Source organism: Notolepis coatsorum, assembly GCF_963971535.1.
Source record: "Notolepis coatsorum genome assembly, chromosome: 7".
Classification (NCBI taxonomy): domain Eukaryota; kingdom Metazoa; phylum Chordata; class Actinopteri; order Aulopiformes; family Paralepididae; genus Notolepis; species Notolepis coatsorum.
Genome location: NC_140171.1, coordinates 113,446,446 through 113,462,802, shown reverse-complemented (window position 1 = coordinate 113,462,802; position 16,357 = coordinate 113,446,446). Strand labels below are relative to the sequence as shown.

At 41.6% G+C, this 16,357-nt stretch overlaps 1 protein-coding gene across 2 annotated transcripts in view; it reads right to left on the bottom strand.

Annotated features, from left to right (window-relative positions):
- Positions 1-9,782: 9,782 nt before the first annotated feature.
- The window catches only part of LOC311231563 (ras and Rab interactor 2-like), a 106,156-nt gene continuing 99,581 nt past the window's right edge, over positions 9,783-16,357 (bottom strand). The window contains exons 12-13 of one of the 2 annotated variants that reach the window (XM_084318186.1): positions 13,985-14,148; positions 9,783-13,049 (exon numbers count right to left, since the gene is read on the bottom strand). In XM_084318186.1, coding sequence (XP_084174312.1) covers positions 12,726-13,049; positions 13,985-14,148 — 488 coding nt within the window. In that variant the 3' untranslated portion in view covers positions 9,783-12,725. Of the gene's footprint in view, positions 13,050-13,940; positions 14,149-16,357 lie in introns of both variants that reach the window. The other variant, XM_084318187.1, reaches the window with a different exon arrangement.

Genomic DNA, 16,357 nt, shown 5'->3' with positions numbered 1-16,357 from the left:
TGACATAAACGGTATTCCAATATACAGTACTGTTACCCCTAGATCCTGACAGAGTATATACATATGATGGGGAGGGGACTGTACATTAGTAGGGGGTGGGTGAGTGGGAGAGAAATATACATACGGCGGGGAGGGAATATATACATGCAGTGGGGAGGAGACTGTCTATTAGTCCGGTGGTGGGGGTTTTGGGCATTTACGGTGGCCAGTTTCGAATTGCAGCCTCCCGTAGGTGCTCTTTAAGAGCGGTTTTGAATGTGGGCAGGGATTCACATTCCTTTACAGCTTTGGGTAGGGCGTTCCACATTGTTGTGGCATAATTGCGAAACGTGTTTAGTCCCTTGTTTGAGCCGAATCTGGGTTTAACATGATTTGTTGAGCTTCCTCTGGTGTTGTGGTCGTGGTATTCACTGACCTTTGGGAAGTATTTTGACATGTACATGGGTACCTTAGTCGTATAGTGTATCTTGTAGACCAGGCCCATTGCAAGTTGCTGTACTCTGTCGTCTACTCGAAGCCATCCTAGGTTGTCAAAGTGGGCAGGGGTGAGGTGGGTTCTAGGGGTAAGGTCAAGTAGTAGTCTGACCAGTTTGTTTTGTGATGTTTGTAATCTTGTTTTTAGCGCCTTTGAGGTGCTTTGGTACCATGAGGTGCAAGCATAGTCGTAGTACCCTTGAATGAGTGCTCCTGCCAGAGTCTTCAGGGTATTCTTGTTTACCAGAGAGGAGATCCGGTACAAGAATCTAGTTCGTTGGTTGACTTTTTTTATTACATTGGATGCCATTTTGTCACAGTCTCTGTCCCTGAGACTCTGTCCCAAATAGTGTTGTCTAAACGCACGTTATACAGATATCCTAGTTCAGTGGTCGGCAATAGGCGGCTCGCAGGCCGAAATAGGTCCGCCAGCAATAAGATCATACCCAGTTTAATCACCTGTGTACTGTACATTGTATATTACTATTGCACTTTACTGTTACATTTGAACTGATTGGATGCCAAACTTCTTTTCATTGTACTGTACATGTGCTGTATGACAATACATTTGAATTGAATTTAATCTAATCCTTTTCTATGGCAATTCTGAAACATTTCCCAATGACTAGTAGGCCGGGAGCCAGGTCTACCCCTCAGGATGTTTTTTGCTACCTTTTTTTCATTATTATTTCCTGTTACCCCATACCTTGGGCCATCACGAGTTGATAATGACCACCCCCAAATCAGCCCCGTGTGGCCTCAGGGGCCAAAAAACCCTCTTTTTGGGAAAAGCTTCTGGCGAAATTATGTAATTGCAAATATGAGGGTACTGCAACTGCATAAATGGTCAGATAAGTCTGAAACTGTGCATGGTGTATCCTGACACATAGGGGAAAAGTATCAGAATAATACTCTGGGGCTTACTACCTTTCTATTGTCAAATATCACCCTCAGAATACCCCAAAAGACAAAAAAATTTCTGTCCGCCTGACAAATTGTCCTCAAAAGTGATCATTTTCAAGTATTTTATTATACATGTTGCTGCCTCACATGGATATAAAAACTTCCCACATTTATAAGCTTCAATTTAAGTCCAAGATGACCTTTCTATCTAGAATATTACACCTGCTATGACCAAAGTTCTCCATTGTACCTCAAATCGAGAAAATAGAACATTACCCTTTTTATTCTCTTTTTTTTCTCCCTTGCTTTTTATATCTAAAAAATATATTAAACAAGAGTTGAGACTTAAGTAATGTAATGCTATACTATCTGAAGTTAATTACTTGAAAAGTGAACAATGTTACGCCCCCTGGTGGACCGGGGTATCACAGTGCAACATAAAACAGATTGAGCAAAGGAGGGTTCAGTCACAGAAAACCCGGTAACCAAATATGAAATCTATTGAAGAACAAAGTCCAGGCAACACAATGAACAAAATCACTCTAGTGTGCAGTCTGTTATCAAGAAGTAAATATAATCAACATTACTAAACTGTAGATATATATTCTATACAGCCAAATGGAGAAAATAAAATACAACTCAAACTAAAAATAGAATAAATGTATTTTTGCTGCTTACTCTATTTGCTGTGATCCATTAGCTGACTATAAAACTATGATGATAATTTTAATCATAATTTTCCTCCTCCTCCTCATCATCATCATCATCATCCATATTTGTATGGATTTCATCTGTTAAGTCATCTTCATCTGTTTCTTCTTCTGCCAAGACATCGACGAGGGCTTTGGGGATGACGTCACCCTCAAACCACAGTGGTTCTAGCTTGCCAGTCTCCGTGTTAATGTGAAATCCATGGTCGAGAGGGGATGGGATCTCCGGGTAGTGCTCATGAGCTCTCTTCCAGACACATGCCTGGAAGTTGACTCTTCTCATGTGCTGTAAGAGGACCCTCTTGCAAGGTGGGAAGGTGGAGAGGTCAACGGAGATACCCTGTCGAAGCTCAAGGCTTGAGCCACACATCTTCTTGACTTTAATCTCTCTTGCCTCATCAACCTTCTTGATTCGACGACTGAAACCATAGAGGCGACAGGTGAACTCTTCAACACCACTGAGAATCCGCTCATCAAGCTCCCAAGAGTTCCCCACTTCAGCAAAGATCTGGATAAACTTTGAGTTCTGATTCAGAATCTTCATCGGTCGCACCTTCCCTTTGCCTTTGAATGCTGATGTGCAGTCAGCACCAGTGAATGCGTGCAAGGCCAGGAGAGCTGAAATGTGTTCCTCTGAGTAATCTTCAGCCAGCTGGTTGATGTTGATAAGTCTATCTCCCATGTCAAAGAGGATGTTGACAGTTGATGACTTGGCATAATACAGGAGGATGAAGAAAATGTCAGAGTCTTTTGCTCTGACTCTGACTGTTGTGATGTGAGGCATTTTGGTTTGGATATACTGCATGTAAATGATTACCCTCACATCTGTTTCTTCATGTTTTGAACAGATCTCAGGTAGAAGCTCTTTAGACATCACTCCAGCATTGCATTCTATCTTAAAGGCTTGACCAGCCTCTATGAAAATAACAGGCCTTCGGAGGATGTCTTTCATCATATCTTCAGAGCTCCAGTGATCCAGAAGTAAATGAATGAGGGCCTTCTTGTTTTCATCATTTGTGAGAAAACCATTCCAATCAGTGGGCCGATGAACATTTAGCCCCTTCACCATAAAACGTTCACCACAACCTCTGCGATCCCTCTCAGCTGATTTTGGTGAATGAAGACGGTCAAGGTAAGTGTCTGTGCTGAATACTGTTTCAGCTGCAGCCGGTAGACTTTTGAAGGTGCGCTCTGATATATTCTTCATTGTTCGTGGCACATCACGCATGTAGAATGAGGAGTTTCCATCTTGAATGAGAGCACATTGGCTTGGGGAAGGAACTTGGGCATTCTCAGCATCTTTGATCATGCAGTTCATTCCCTTTGCTTTGTTGGTTTTTGCGAAAAAACTATCGATTGTTGAGATGGAGTATGGCGTCAGAGTCAAGGGATAGGTCATTAGGTCAGAGATGCTTATTTGTGACTTGAGTTGTTGTGATTTGACAAAGATCTGAAAGATGAACCCACTTGTGGCCTTGTACTGGACCACTTTCTGGTTTGATGCCACAAGCTTCCTTTTAGGTGTGGTAGATGACATTGTCTTGAATCTGTTCCTCTTGATAGGTTCAAAGAAAAGGACTTTTTTTGTCTGAAGTCGATCACAGATGAACTTCTCTTTTTGAGTTTTGCCATTTTTCAGGGCATTCAGCACATCATTGCGCACCTCTTCTGGCATAGCTGCTCCTGAAGTCAAACTTGTCAAGGGCTGAGAAGTATCAAGCTGAAATGGGTTGATAAAACTCTGAAATGCTTCAACTGTTTGCTGGACTTGCTTCTCAGACCGAGTGATTTCACGTGGTCTTAGATCTCTTTGCTGCTTCTCTGTATGTTCACCTCGGTCGCTTGTCATTTTCCACATCTCTTCTACATACTCTCCTTTGGCATGGGCAGTCAGGATATGACGTTGGCTGGCTTCATAGTTACTGGTGATTCCACAGATCCCTGCAGAATATGTTCCAGACCCTGAGTTTGACTTGAGCCATTTCATAGCAGTCTCTTCTATGGTTTTGTCAGTGTGGCAGCGGTTGGCTGGGATATGTGATCTGGATACACTGATTGCTCCAGCACGCAAAAGTTTCTCAGATCCTGGATGTGTTTCCTCAATGTGTTCAAGATAGTATCCCAAGTATGTGAGGAATCTAGCATAGTTCTGCTGGTCTGAGCAGAAGAAGAGGTCTGGCATGTTGTTTAGGGTGGCTTTGTATCCTTCATAGTCATTCATTTTGATTGCCTTATTCATTGACAGGACGAGCCAGGTGCAGTCCATGTATTCCATCCAAAACTGTCCAGTTTCTCCCAGCTCCCCATTTCTCACTGCTTCTCTGAATGCATGATATTCTACCATGTGGTGAGATACATCTTCTGATGAGAGCACTTCAGCGAAAGTAGATTCATTCAGAGTGAGATTTTCCAGAAATGCAGTCCATTCTGCAGAGAGTGGTTCATGAGTCTCCAGATACTTGTCATAGAGGAGTCTCTCTAGAGCTTCCAGCATGGATTTGTGTGTGTTCATCGCTCTGTCCCAGTTCTTTCCATCGGTGACCCCAGCCACCGAGCCAGAGGTGATCAGTTTTGCTTCCAAAGCCACTTCTACCCATCCACTCCCTTGACAGTATCTTTTGCCTATGCCTTTCAAGTATGCTCCACAACAATGGAATGTTCCAATGAGGATGATATGTTTTTGGTATTTTTCAGGTTCATCCCACACTAGAGGGTATGCTTTCATGCAAACACCTAGATCAAATGTACTGATGGTGTACTCTTGTCCAGCTTCAAGAGACGCAGCCTGGCTGCATCTAAAGCATTCTTGAATGGTTGCCAAGTCAGTTATGGGAGCATTGATCATGGGATAGTACCCAATTGTGGTGAGGCATTTTGGAAACTGGCCAGTAACAGACACCCAGCCTGACAAACCAGGGATGCGCTGATCTTCAGAGTTTATTTTACGAGCAAAGACCCAAATTAGATCAGTATCTGATGATTTTAATTGGGTGTATGTGGTTGAGTTATTTGAACTAGATGACACCAAGTTAGTTGGTTCAGATCGTTTCCGCTTGTAGTAAGTTGGCAGCTCTGTGGCAGGACTTTTAAATGATCGCTGTTTTTTTGTAGGCTGAGTGTTCGGATTAGACTCTTGTGTAGGCTGTGCTGAGGTAAGTGCTTGTGTATCTGCACAGGGCTCTTGTGTAGGCTGTGCTGAGGTAAGTGCTTGTGTATCTGCACAAGGCTCTTGTGTAGGCTGTGCTGAGGTAAGTGCTTCTGTATCTGCACAGGGCTCTTGTGTAGGCTGTGCTGAGGTAAGTGCTTCTGTATCTGCACAGGGCTCTTGTGTAGGCTGTGCTGAGGTAAGTGCTTCTGTATCTGCACAGGGCTCTTGTGTAGGCTGTGCTGAGGTAAGTGCTTCTGTATCTGCACAGGGCTCTTGTGTAGGCTGTGCTGAGGTAAGTGCTTCTGTATCTGCACAGGGCTCTTGTGTAGGCTGTGCTGAGGTAAGTGCTTCTGTATCTGCACAGGGCTCTTGTGTAGGCTGTGCTGAGGTAAGTGCTTCTGTATCTGCACAGGGCTCTTGTGTAGGCTGTGCTGAGGTAAGTGCTTCTGCATCTGCACAGTAACCGAGATCTTGCATGTAGATCCCTGCAGCAGTATGAATGGACCCTGCTCCATATACATCTGATACTAGCTGATCAAAATTGTCCCAGTCACTGTGGAAGACTGCTCCATCAGGTTGCCCCTTGATAACATCTGAGTTGCTAACTAATGAAGAACTTTCCACGATTGCATTTGCCAGAGCCGTTTCAAGTTCAATTGAGTGTGTATGACTCACAGTGACCAAGCTTATTTATCAGAGTGGTAATGCTCTTGGATCTGAAGAGATGACGTAGTGTCATACATAGCAATATGTGTTTTTTCATCTTCCATTGACCCGATGTAACTGCTCTGCAGATGTCTTGAGAAATGGATGATGCCAGACTTTCCTCCCGAGATGAGGGCTTCTTCCTATCTCCACAGATGAGGTTTAAAACAAATTGTAAAACCTCAGAAGGAATCTCCTCATTTGGATCATGGAGATCATGAGCCCTTGGAGGCCATGGTAGTGGCTCAGAGGTTTTGAAGGCTGTTAAGATTTTCTTGTGAAGATCATGGCTGACCTCTTTGCTCCAATCAGTAATTCCTAACTCATAAGCTGAACGCACCGTCATCTTCATTGTCTCTAGGGAATTACAAAACAAAAATGTGTCTTTGAATGGGCAAGATGAGAAGTCAATACAGTCTTTGATATCAGGGCTGCATTCAATCTTTTGTCTCAGGTTATGGCTTGTGATCTCAGCAAGAGCTGCTTCTCCGAATTCTGTCAAGGTGTCATTGTACAAGACTGTGAGATGAGCAAGTTTGATGACCTGGCCCTTTTGGATAACTTCAGTTTTTATATGGTCATGCACCCGAGTGAAAGCTTTACTGATCAGTGCCTTCTTTGTAGCTATTTCAGACACTGCAGCTGAAGTGTCAAGCTGGGGTGCTCGCTTTACTAAGTACTGCTTGCGACAGCAATCATGAAACTGTGCCTCCTTGGCAAAAATATCAACTCCTCTGATTTTGCACAACAAGTCTTCATCACCAAGTTCCATAGCTTTTTCCTCTATATTTTTGTATGCATTTGATTGAAATTTCTGCAAGCTATATCTGGTGCCGTACTTGCCGGACACTTGCTTCACTGTACTACTTCTGCAGAATATGCAATAACTGCCAAACAAAACAGAAGAATCTGCATGCTCACGTGTCGGTCTAGTGGAGTTATTCTCTGATTGACACTTGCTTAAAGCACGGTTAGCATTGCGAAAAAACATGCGTCGACAGTTTTCATGATAACCACAATCAGAAGACAATTCATCAGGAATTAATTCACAAACATTTTGCATACCACCACAATCAAATGTTTGTGTCTGAAGTTTCTTTTTCATATCATGGATAGCAGTAAATGCACTTAGTGGATCAGCCTTAGAAGACAAAGGTATGAAATTGTCATTTACTGTCCCCTTGCAACCATGCAGGATGCAGTTTTCCAGAGAGGGCTGAGGTGGTGGCTGATTCTTCTTCTTCTTCTTTGAAGAACTCTGGCCAGCTGTCCAGTCTTCATCAGCTTGTCCTAGTTTCTTTGGCATGTTGACTGGTTTAGATACTGTTGCATTGCACCCATCTGAAAAGCAGTTTATTAATTACTACAATGAAATAAGGTATTCAATGTTTTCAAGATTCAAGAAATGTATTAGTGTAGTGAAGACATTAGTGAAATGTAGTGAAATGAAGGTGGCCATGCCCACCTTGATTGTGCAAGAAAATACAAATAATAGAATAAAATAGAATAGATAATAAAATAGACATGATAAAAGGTACTAAGATGAAATACAATACAATGCTAAGCTTATGAATTAAAGGTAATGAGTCCTATATACACTATTATACAATACTATACAATATACAGCTATGCTATATGTAACTATACTATACTAACTATACAAAAACATAGTTATGTTTTTTAAAGTGACCTTTGATTTTTCCTAAAGTGACCTGTAGTGTGTGTGTGTGTTCATGTGTGCTTGTGTGTGGAGAGATCAGTGTTCTGATGGCCTGGAGGAAGAAGCTGAGTCTGAGTCTCTCTGTTCTTGCTGCATTTATGCAAAGGCGCTTGCCTGACTGCAGCAGCTTGAACAGGCTAATGTGCCAATAGACATGAATTTAGATCCAATGTTTCATCTAACCTCAGACACGGACTAATATCCCAGACTGGGGGCGGTGGCTGATTCTTCTTTGAAGCACTCTGGCAAGGTATCCAGGCATCTTGTCGTCTCTTTGGCACCTTGACTATACCGTAGCAGAAAGTCAGTATATTCATTACAACAGCAAAACATTACACACACACACACACACACACACACACACACACACACACACACACACACACACACACAATAATTTATATCCCACTTCTGCTCTCACTAGTCTCCCACTCCCACTAGCTAACTACATTGGGCTGACAGCTAACAATCTACAAGCTAACTAGCTAATGCTATCACTCTAGAAGTAGAGTTGCTAATAATTACAATTTCATAATTTCTCTCCCACTTCTACTCTCACTAGCTATCTCACGCTCTTGCTCTCACTAGCTAGCTACATTGGGCTTCTCACAGCCAGAATAATAGATCAACTTACCTAAAATTGTCTTTGCTGAATCACTTCAGGTGGGATGTGGGTTTTGGTTGGTTGGTGTGTGTAACCCCGGTCCACCAGGGGGCGCAACATTGTTCACTTTTCATGTAATTAACTTCAGATAGTATAGCATTACATTACTTAAGTCTCAACTCTTGTTTAATATATTTTTTAGATATAAAAAGCAAGGGAGAAAAAAAAGAGAATAAAAAAGGGTAATGTTCTATTTTCTCGATTTGAGGTACAATGGAGAACTTTGGTCATAGCAGGTGTAATATTCTAGATAGAAAGGTCATCTTGGACTTAAATTGAAGCGTATAAATGTGGGAAGTTTTTATATCCATGTGAGGCAGCAACATGTATAATAAAATACTTGAAAATGATCACTTTTGAGGACAATTTGTCAGGCGGACAGAATTTTTTTTGTCTTTTGGGGTATTCTGAGGGTGATATTTGACAATAGAAAGGTAGTAAGCCCCAGAGTATTATTCTGATACTTTTCCCCTATGTGTCAGGATACACCATGCAAAGTTTCAGACTTATCTGACCATTTATGCAGTTGCAGTACCCTCATATTTGCAATTACATAATTTCGCCAGAAGCTTTTCCCAAAAAGAGGTTTTTTTGGCCCCTGAGGCCACACAGGGCTGATTTGGGGGTGGTCATTATCAACTCGTGATGGCCCAAGGTATGGGGTAACAGGAAATAATAATGAAAAAAAGGTAGCAAAAAACATCCTGAGGGGTAGACCTGGCTCCCGGCCTATAGGTTTATGCTCCATTGCAGCCAACTAACCTAAAATGAGAGGATATTCTTTTCAGTTTGAGCAAAAATTCCATTTGTTGTTTTGTGCCGTAATTTTACAGCTAACAGCATTTACATTTACATTTAGTCATTTAGCTGACGCTTTTATCCAAAGCGACTTACAAGTTTTGTACAACAAGTCAGCAGGAAGGGTACAACTCTTACAGCTGAGTAACAATGTTCATCATTGGTGAGATGAGGCCTTTAGCTCACACAAGACTTATGAAGTTGTTGTTGTGTGACTGATGTTGTTGTTGTTGTTGTTGTTGTTGTTGTTGTTGTTGTTTTTCATGTGCTCTGATGAAAATTTACTTTGGCCTATAGGGGATCATACAGTAGATACACCTGACCGGCAATACGCCAATCACACTGGATTCTCATCACCATGATGAAAACAACTGGGGGAAATAAACAGGGATTAAATGGTGTTTGTTCATAAACTACAACTTTAGGACAAAACACACGGATATAAATTACGCTGAAGACCATTGTTGCCCAGGAATACACGACAAATAAAACGAGGAAATAACACTTCTCTGGAAAAAAAAAGAAGATAGGCTTTTGGGTTTATTGTGCCATAGTAACAAAGAGGCATTTAATATCCCAGACTTTATAGGACGCCAACACCCCCCCCCCCCCCCCTTTACAAAAATTGAAGAAACGAACGACAATTTCTGTTTTATAAGACTTTATCAAATTCATTATTTGAGCCAACTGTTTTCATATTCAATCAAAACTCAGTCTACCAAATACACTAAATAAACAGGCGAACATTTATGCTTACAGTAGTGTCAATTAAGTGCTGCCTGTCGAATTAGGTGCTGTCAGCCAAACACAGGCTATTGGCTATTGACCATTTACTAGACTATGTTATATACACAATATTACAGATACAAGAGCTGAGGGAAAGAGGGAAAATATGTGTTTAACTGTTCAAATACAACTGGACTATGTGCAATGTTCACAGTGGACACTGCCATTCTTTTATCATAGTTTTAGTGATTGCATAGCTTAAAAAAATTATGTATGATACCATAGCTTATCGAAGTCAGCCAGTGACTATTTGAACAGGTTATTTTGTTGACAAGTTAACATTGTATTTTGACTGTCAGTCCAGAATTGTTCATTACAGGCAAGAGAAACAGTGTATTAAAATATTTCTGGGAAATGACTTATCCAGTAACATAGAAATATCAATCAATTCAGTAGACAATGAACTGTTTTCATACATTTTAGCTTGAAAAAGAAAACAATTTAAAATATAAATATTTCTACACAATGGCTCAAGCTACAGTTGCCCAGCAATTGTAGCAATAAACCAGAACAATACAGAATAATCCTAACATCTGTTACAATAGCTAAACATAATTATTATTAAATTAATGTTTTACCATGATATTTCTTTACAAGGGCCATTTTGATGAAAAGTGAGGACTTGATTTGGCACATCAAAAGCTGATAGCCAGTAACCTACAGATATGATATAAGGCAAGTTTGCCTCCTTTTCAAGGCACTTGACTTGGAAAACAGACATTCAAGCAACAGTCTGATTCCTATCGTGAGGACTGTATTACCATTATGTATCAGGAGTGGGTGGAAAGGTTTCTAACCAATAGAGGCCTTGCACGGAATGGTTGTATAGTTATTTTTCTTCCAACATGGCTTGTAACCACTTTCAAAAGAAAATGTCTCATTTCTGTGTGGTGGTAGAGACGGCAAAACACTGGAAAAGCATGATATTACTCTTCCACTGCGACCTATTCTTACAAGATCCAGTAATAAGACGATAATGTATCACGTTTTTGTTGGATGCATGTCTCTATCAACACATAGCAACTGTTGTTTCTTCCAACATGCTGGACAAAATGGGCATTCTAAACATTTTGTGAAAGGCCTCTATTGCGAAACTATAGACCTTCTCAGAAGAATCCCGTAGCCAGAGACACAGCGTGGGCCCCACTGTATTTCCTTGCTGCGTCTGTATTAGCAAACACTACAACAGGAAATAAACTGGGGACAAAATAGAATGTTTTTATAAAAAAAAGTCTATACATCAGACTGGCAATACGCCATCCGCACTTTTGATCGCCATCAATGCCCAGAAATAGTCCATTACCTCTTAGTTTTAGGTGACTTGGGAGATTCATATGCGTCATATTAAATATCCAGGTAGGGAAATGAGAAAATACCCTGCAGCTAACTGGAGAAATACCATAAGGGAAGGGAAGACACGCCTGATAAAATGGATCAAACCTAACTTTTCACAATGGCACAAATGCTCAACGCCAACAGTGGCCAGAGTTGGAAAGTAATTGCTCGACTTAACATGATGCACTAACAAAACAAAATGTTTCAAACAATCTAAGCGTTCTGCCGGCAAATACAAATAGTGGTCAATAGGAACAGTGTCTGTGTTCCCCCCCCCAAAAAGTAGGTGCAGTCGCGGAAAAAAAGGCCAGATGTGTCGGTCTGATGTATAGCTTCGCCAGGTGGAGATTTCTGTTTTTTTTTTTTTTTTACTTGCAATCCGGCCCGTAAACTTTGTTGGATTCAATTATGTTCTTATTGATTTGTCATTCGTATGTGGTTGAGTCTACATGGTCCTCATTCGAATCCAGACGATGGGAAATCTTTAAAGCGACAATGTGCAGTTTTATTTTAGCCACTAGATGTTGCACTACTCCTGGGTGCTTGGATTGGATTACATGTGGATCAAACTGTCAAACTAGGCATAGCAGTTAAATATGACTCAAGATCCAGCTATTTTGTTTCCCGCTTAAAATGTTGTCATTGGCTAGTTCGGCAAAGGTGAGTTGAAGTGCTGCTGGTTGTCTCAATTTGCATTGTACACTCTCCAGAACTTGATAAAAAAAAGCACATTGTCGCTTTAATACATATAGCACCTTTAAACTACATTTAGTAGAAAATGTAAAAAAGAAAAAAAAAGTATCAAATAAGAAATACTTCTATGACCCAACTGCACTTGCCGAAATCCTGCATAGAGATCATTCTCCACATGAGCCAATATCCACTGCCAAAACCCTGCATAGACATTCTGTACATGAGCCGAATATCCGCGGAGCACTCAGCATAATGGCCTAAACCAAACCTGTGTGCTGCGTTCTTGAGGCGTGTGAAACAGTCAACTCTTCACAGCGCCTCCTTGTCCTTTTTGTCATTTCTTTGAAAATCAGTACTTGCCAACTGCATGGATTCAAAGTCCAATCAAAGACACACATAATATACATCTCGGTCTTAGTTTGTATTTCCATCGATGGGGTCTTCACCTTTTGGTTATATAAAAAAGAAATCCTGTATCATAATCGTAACTGTAAAAAGGTTAATTTAGGCTTAAATTACTATAAGATGTTCATATGTTTAGACTGTGGCTGTGGGTATAGTTTGTAAGCCCCCTCGTCCCGCTGTACTGTCTACTGGGCTGAAAACTGTCAGGTGACAATGGACGTTGTTGTTTTGCCTCTCCCTATATGACCAGTCTGACAGCACACATCAAACAACACCAGTGATGCTTCAGACAAAGACAGTAGATTTCACAGTTGAAATGTTACGGTAAAGTCTTTAAGTCTATAAATATGAATGCTGTATAGTATCCTGTAACTTCCTGATTATTTAACTTGAGGGGTAGTTTCCATTGTGCAGGTTGGCAGGGATGCAGAGATTGAGGTTGGGTACTCTACGGTAGACAAAATGGAAGGTCGGAGTGCGAAGGCGGCCGTGAATCTCGGCTTTGATTAGCTGGGGATGTGTGTCCGGAGCTAGCTGCTGGCTAGATTCTTCAGTGAGTAGAAACATTGCAAAGTTCTCAGGGTCAGCAATCTTGAATTTGAAAGCGCACACCGAGCAGACTTCTTCTGTGGTAGAGTATGGGTGAACAATCAGGGTTTTGGCTGTGCAGCCTGTATCCACTTCCTGTAGGGCTACACGTAGATAATTCTGTTGGGAAGTGGAGAGAGATTGTGATATTAAGGTGCTGTAGTTTCGTATACTTAATAGCTACTCGTATTGCAAAGTGTACTACAAATACAAGCTGGAACAGATGCAAATCTCCACAGAGAACATAACACAAGCATATGAGACATTAGTGATGATGAATCATGCAAGTTAAACTACAGGCAGACAGCAAAACACAGTTATAAAAGCCATACAGAGATTATAATGGCATACTCTATGCGATTGCAACACTCTCCACTAGGGGGTGACTTCTCACTGTGACACTGACTGAACTCCACAGACGTAAGAATCCACATGCAGGCGGTAACATTTGAGACTTGACACATTCACATGCAGAAACAAAGGGATGAAGTGATGACAGTAAGACAAGAGACAACATTCCTTTAAAGGAACACGCCAACATTTTGGGAAATTAGCTTATCGTCTTCTCCAGAGTGAGACAAGAAGATAGATACCAGTTTCCTCTCTGACCGGTTAGCCTAGGCATTGTCCAACTAACACTAACACATCTCCCAAAGGCTAAGCTAGGCTAACATGCAGCCAGATAGCTTTCTACTGAACGCACAGAGAGGAAACTGGTATCTTGTTGTCTCTCTCTGGAGAAGACGTTAAGCTAATTTCCCCAAATGTTGGTGTGTTCTTTTAACGCTTGTTCTCAGGTAGGAAATTCTGCTCTAAACCAATACCAATGCCAACAAACAACAGACCCCAAATCATTAAAGAGTGCGTTTTGAGGTGTTCATTTTCAATAAAGACCCAGAGGACATCGGAGAAACCCCTCGTCGGAAAAAGAACAAAAACCATTTCTCATGCAGTCTTCCGATGCCAAAAGTGACGGTTGGATTTGTTGGAATCGGGACGACATGGACTCACTGCTTGGGGGGGGTGTCAGGTTGGATTCAGGTCAGGCGTGATACCTGAAAGTCGTCCACAGAGGGCGCAGCACGCTGGGTGGTGCGCCGTTTATGCCACTGGTGGAGGGTGTTCCTGGCCTCAGAGCTCAGAATCCTGGCTGCCTGCTCCTCCTGGAAGTTCTTGATAAGGGCCATGGCTCCATAGGCACTGGTCAGGTAGTAGCCACCTGGGGGAAGGGGGGGGGGGGACAATAAAAGAGATGGGGGTGATTAGAAAAGACTGAAGAGTGAAGGGAAAGTGATTCCAATTCTGGTAAAATGCCTATGAGGCATGTATGAATGAGCCAAAACACACAGACAAATACACACACACACACCAGGGTTTCCGCTAGAAAAACGTAGTACCAGACAAATGGAAGAAATTCCGGTTAAATATTCCAAATATTACCTGTATTTATTGAGCTTATTACAATAACGTTATACCCGATTGCTTAATGTTTATTGTCAATCAAAACAGTCAAGTTACCATTTGTAATAATTAACGTTCCATTTTCTCTGTCTGCACTCTGCAGCAGCTCTGTTTCTTGAGAGAAAAGGTGTTTTGGAACAGTCAGGATGTCTTTGAGTCTTTAGGTCTACGTAGCACAACTAACACGTTAACGATACATTACCTCCACTCTGTATGCTTATCGAGAGTATGAATACTAGATGTTAGTCTATGAATTGTTGTTGGCACAATTAGGAAATGCACAAACAAAGCGTTGTTTTTATCTTTTAGTTAACTCTAAGGTAGCTGTATTAATTTCCAACACAACAAACCGTGGGAGAGTTAACCTCTCTCTTCCAGCTTCCACTGCTGCTGGTTTTCCTGCCCACACCAGTGTTGTAGTCGAGTCACAAAGTCTCGAGTCCCCATTACCCGAATCCGAGTCATCAAGGTTGAGTCCACTCCACAGATGTCTGTTGAAGTTTGAGGTTGTCCCGGTCTTCTCTTCAATAGTTTGTTTACATATCGAACATCTAGCAGTGCTCTTGCTGGAATTTGATGTAAAATCCATGTAAGCAAAGCGCACAATTCGGGGCGTCTCTTTAGGCATCTTACTTTGATCGCCGGGGTTAAATTCATAATTTACCATCCCTCGCCAGCCCTATTTAACATGGAGAAGTTCCCCTTCTTTGCAGGGCTATAACTTTTTAAATTGTATTGCTAAATTGACATTACTATGGCCCATTCAACGTCCTATATCTATTGTTCAGGGTGTAGCAACGTTATACTTTTTCATTCACATATTCATACTAAAATACGGTCTAAAGTATAAGTATGTTTTTATCATTTTCTGCAGCTTTCTCCAGAACGTGATTTATAGCCCTAAATGCATTATATTTATGATCAAATACAGTTTGGTAGGAATCTGTGCGAGATAAAAAATGTCAACTGGACGTGCTTCTAGGAGTTACTACGTATGATCTGATGTTGACCGGATGGGGGGGGGGTCGTTTATAATTCCGTGGGCAACGTTATATTATTCATCTAGTGTGGGTGATATGATCATTAGAGCAGTTAGTATCGAAGACATTAAAAAAGAACGCTGAAACTCACCGTAGCTTCCTCGCGCCGTTGGGAGATGAGCGTGGAACAGAAATTTTTCTATTATGGGATGTCGAAATATCCGATCCATTTCCAGGTTGTATAATAGTATATACGTCCAAATCATGTTGTTTATCGAGTTATTTGCAACCGATCGACATCCATTGTGTCAAGATGGAGTCCTGCTAATGATAGTGAGTGCCCGGACGAAATATGGGTGAGCACCACTTCATCCGCATCACTTCCTGTTTGGGCGAGCGGCCGATCGGCCACCAGATGGCGCTCTTGAACGGTTGGAGAGTTGAGAGGGGCTCACCAGTACATATAATGTCTCCGGGGGAGAAATATGATTTCGATCACAGATTTTTGAAATATTGATATCAAAGACGCTGTCCAGCGTCTTCGGCAGAATAAGCATGGCGGGGAAAGACGCTGCACAGCGTCTTCGGCGATTAAAGTGTTAAGTACTGAACATGAGGGTATCGACGTGAATCCGCATGTAGGTGGAACACGCGTGTCTGCCCTTGCACGAAATAAAATAATGTTACGGTATATTAACACATTGGATGCCACGGACGTTTTTTGTCATTAGTTCATGCCGACCTTTGAGTGCCCCCGACGCTATATAGCGTCTGTTTGCCGTTTTTTTTAAATTTTTTGGCGATTTGAATTAATATTTCATCAATCGAGCCTCGGGTTAGTGCTGCAGAGTCTCTCTGAGCTCAATTGGGAAGATACCGCCCCCTATCGTCTCTCCCTGTGTAACTGCACCCCATTACTTTAGACCAGTGTTTCCCATTTTCACCTTTTAATTTTAAACCAATGCTGCCATCTACTGACAACAAAAA